General features: G+C 33.3%; 1 protein-coding gene across 1 annotated transcript; it reads right to left on the reverse strand.

Moving 5' to 3' along the window:
* Window positions 1–277: 277 nt before the first annotated feature.
* LOC111913124 (anaphase-promoting complex subunit 10) lies at window positions 278–2,158 on the reverse strand. Its single transcript, XM_023908852.3, has 7 exons — window positions 2,000–2,158; window positions 1,665–1,903; window positions 1,507–1,567; window positions 1,267–1,359; window positions 1,058–1,128; window positions 840–944; window positions 278–588 (listed from the first exon to the last, which is right to left on the reverse strand). Exons 2-7 carry the CDS (start codon window positions 1,841–1,843, stop codon window positions 519–521), a joined length of 579 nt encoding a protein of 192 aa, XP_023764620.1. The 5' UTR covers window positions 1,844–1,903; window positions 2,000–2,158; the 3' UTR covers window positions 278–518.
* Window positions 2,159–4,044: the final 1,886 nt, after the last annotated feature.

A 4,044-nucleotide genomic window follows, 5' to 3' on the forward strand; every position in this document is an offset into this window, starting at 1 on the left:
AGACAAATAGTAACCAAATTTCGTATTTGCTAAATCTAAATACCTTAAATCTCTCTTTCAAAAAAGGTGTAGCCAATTCACCTTTCAATTTATTTCATTGTTGTGAAATTTTGTATTTTTTTTGTTCAATGTTAAATTTTGTACTTTTTTTTTGTTCAATGTTATCAAAAAAAATGTTGACATGAGAAGTCTATTGAAAGAAAGAACTTAGTTATGAACTATCTTTTTCTTATGAAACTACGTATTTTTTATGACGTAGTGCTGATGTAAATTCTCATGCAAGTAAACCACCATTCTTACATAAATAAATAAACATTTCATTGGGGAAGAAATGACCCATTTTGGACAAAAAAAGAAACAGTGCATATGGCCAATGTTATCAATAACACATTAAACACCATTCTTTTCCAAAAATAAAAAAACCATATTGAGCAACCTTTGACCATAAATTTAAAATGGTACAGCTGAGTTAACTAACATGTAAACCATCAAAATCCAACAAGCCTTTTAAATTTTCTTCATCTCACAGTTGAGTAAGTAATGAATTCACTTGAAGTAAACTGAAATGGTTGATGTGGAATAGGATTCCTGCAACACACCACACAACAAAATTCTTGAATTAGAATTTCATCCGTAAATGATGCTCTAGTCATCCGATATCTCAAATGCTCTACTCAAAGAACATCTGAATATCAGATGACTCCTTAAATGCTCTGGTCATCTGTCTGATAGATGACCGGAGCATGAGCATCTATGACTGGAGCACCAATGCTCCAGTCATCTTATATGTTATATGATATCAGATGATTGGAACTTTATCTAAAAAGATTGTTACGTACGGTCGTGGTCCGTAAACTTTTATCTGGCGGACATGTGTATCCCTCCCGTTAAGATGATTCGACAATATACCAATTTGCAACATGAAGGTATTTACAAAAGCTTCCCTGTCATAAGAAAATCAAAATACTATAGAAAAAATATGCACATGATTTTTTAAGACTTTAATTATATGAAGTTGAATTTCCAATTCAAATATTAAAACTATTGTATTGCCTACCGAGGATCATTTCCAGACAAAGATATGTGTACCCAACCAGTTGGTTTCACAAGTTCTACTGTTTTTATCTCCTACAAGGAAGAACATGATCAACTTCAAATTTTCAATCAAGGTTATAATCAATTCGTACTATAATTTTTGTACTCCAGTAGCTAATGATTAAAAGAGTACAAAATAAAAGCCAATGATCAGAAATTTGAGAAGAGCACCTTTAAGTTATGGAAACCATCTCCAGCACGAATTGAGATCTTACTAGGTGTATAACTCTCATCAAGATTGAAATCAACATAAAGCGCCACTAACTGAATAAGCAACAAAACCCCATTATAGATTTCAAATGCAAGATGTGATTTAGTGATTACAGAAACAAAACAAGAAGATGCTTTTCCCCTTTTTTAATAAGTCGGGTTTCTAGAGTACGATAAGGAGAAAGCAAGATTGTACTTTACTTGAAGTTTAACTTTCTTTTGGAACTGAATGTTAACGAGATGTGGTTGTGCGCCATCTGATCTGAATCCAGAATTAATCAAGGATTTGTCAAATGGAAAACCATACACATGAAAAAGTAAAAGAAAATTGGGGAAACGAAATGGAGAAATTAACATACTGCCAATAGGTTTCGTAATTGTCATCCCGAAGAGAAGAGACGCCATTGCCGGGTTTACAAGAGCTTACGCTCCAAGCAGCCATCTTTGCCATCTCACGAAGGTCGCCATCTACCACCAGTTGCGGATTCCCTCCCGTGAGTTTCGTTTCTTCTTCTCCCTCCGATGATTCAGTCGCCATTTTGCCAAGGAATAACGATCTGATCTATTGTCCAACAGTTGTTAATTATAACGAGAGTAGCTGAAAGAAGAAACAAATTAAGTTATGAAAAACCCTAAACCCTTCAATCACGTCAGAAGATTCAGGAATTTCAACAAGTCAGGTCGAATCAATTACACAGTGGGTAAAATTGTAAAGCCAGATATCAATTGCGAGGAGGCGAGATAAGGACTTGGTGCGTGAAGCTTCTTCTTCAGAAGTTTCAGGTATTGATTATGGAGGAGGGGAGAGGGAAGATTTTCTTTTTTGAAAAAAATAAAATAAATCCCAACATGTATATGACAAATTGCACAAATAATACTACTATATTTGAAATTAATATTAATATTAACTGTTATTTGAAATTAGGTCAAGGTGTTGACCGTATATTATATGGGTTTGCTAAAACAAAAATTAAATATAAAAGTTCAAACAGAATTTTATTTAAATTTAAAATTTAGATTTGAAATTTAAAATTTAATATTTAAATTTAAAAGGAAACATATTAAATATTATATGAGTATTAATAGTGTGATTTATTGGTTATTTTCAATAAAGTAATTATTAAATTAGATATAAATATGATGTGTTAATTAAGAAAAAATAAAAAATAATAACAAATGGAAAAAACATTTAATCAAAAATACAAAAAAATGACATGTGTCCAAGTTAATGAGATGGTGACATGTGGCAAAATTATTTTCATTTATTAAATAGGATGAAGAGTATATTCACACCCCACTATTCACTTTTTCGATATCCAGTCAATTTTACTCATTCATTTTTCACTTGTCAAAAGATAGCAAATAGTCACATTTCATTATTTTTTATTTTTTTTAAGAAAAAAAATAATTTATTTTTAAAGTTTATAATTCAAAAAATAAATTAAATTAACACAAAATGTTGATAAACACAAAAATTAATTAAAATAAAAATATTTCATTACTTAAAAATTAAAATTACATAAAAAAACTTAGAAAACATAATTAAAAATTACATAATAAACAAATTCAAAGGGTTGAAATTTTTTCTAGACCTATCGGAGGTATTGTGGCCAAAGCATGTCTAGACCTATCTTTTGACAGGAGGGATGTAAGACTCGTCTAGACCTATCGGTCCTCAACGATCTGATCTATTGTTTCTTTCTCTTCTTCTCTCTCCGATGATTCAGTCGCCATTTTGCCAAGGAATAACGATCTGATCTATTGCATAACAGTTGTTAATTATAACGAGGGTAGCTGAAAGAAGAAACAAATTAAGTTATGAAAAACCCTAAACCCTTCAATCACGTCAGAAGATTCAGGAATTTCAACAAGTCAGGTCGAATAAATTACACAGTGGGTAAAATTGTAAAGTTCAGATATCAATTGCGAGGAGTTTCGTTTCTTCTTCTCCCTCCGATGATTCAGTCGCCATTTTGCCAAGGAATAACGATCTGATCTATTGCATAACAGTTGTTAATTATAAAGCATGTCTAGACCTATCGGTCCTCAACCCGGAAGATGAACTAGAATCAGGCAACCTCGTCGAAGATCTAACACATTGCCAGAGGTATTGTGGCCATCGGAAACACGAGTCACTTCTTCGGGTTCACAACAGAAGCATCGTCGGGATTGAAGCTTGGCTGGAAGCGAGGTCTGGCCAGTGAAGAATCTGGTAATGGCAACTTATTCTACTCCGGTTCTTCTTCCATTGCGACCCTCATTCAACTCTCGATTTCACTAATGTCTCCTAAGAACACACACACACACACACACACACCCTTACTTAGCTAGGGTTTAATGCTTACACCTCTAAAGGATAACGCAAAATTAGGGTATACAGAGCACTGGTCCTCCCTGTGAAGCTACCAGTCCTCCGTCGCAACCCACCGGAGATTGTAGGAGGAGATGAAGATATACTTGTTATGACTGCAATCGAACCACCATCAAGATTTCATCATCACTGAACCATAATATTCGACTGCAATCACAACGACGCGTCTTTCTATGAGGAACCACAAACTTCGACTTCAAAACACCGATTTTGACTTTTGGCATTGACACTTTCCTTCACCCATCGAAACCGATTACGATTTCATAACTAGCTTTCGATTCAAATAAACAACTCTCACAATTTCAATTTTCACTTTTCTTTGTTTGAACCCAATAAATACTTATCGATAAACACCAAAATCAATTTCT

Source organism: Lactuca sativa, chromosome 4, assembly GCF_002870075.4.
Source record: "Lactuca sativa cultivar Salinas chromosome 4, Lsat_Salinas_v11, whole genome shotgun sequence".
NCBI classification, from domain to species: Eukaryota; Viridiplantae; Streptophyta; class Magnoliopsida; order Asterales; family Asteraceae; genus Lactuca; species Lactuca sativa.

Bases quoted from the DNA above. Each gene is read 5' to 3' on its own strand.
- LOC111913124 (XM_023908852.3), bottom strand. From the start codon at position 1,843: ATGGCGACTGAATCATCGGAGGGAGAAGAAGAAACGAAACTCACGGGA. The intron at 1,129-1,266 runs GTGCTCTTCTCA...TCTTCCTTGTAG, and splicing joins ATGGTTTCCATAACTTAAAG to GAGATAAAAACAGTAGAACT. The intron at 589-839 runs GTACGTAACAAT...GGTGTGTTGCAG, and splicing joins AAAGTTTACGGACCACGACC to GAATCCTATTCCACATCAAC.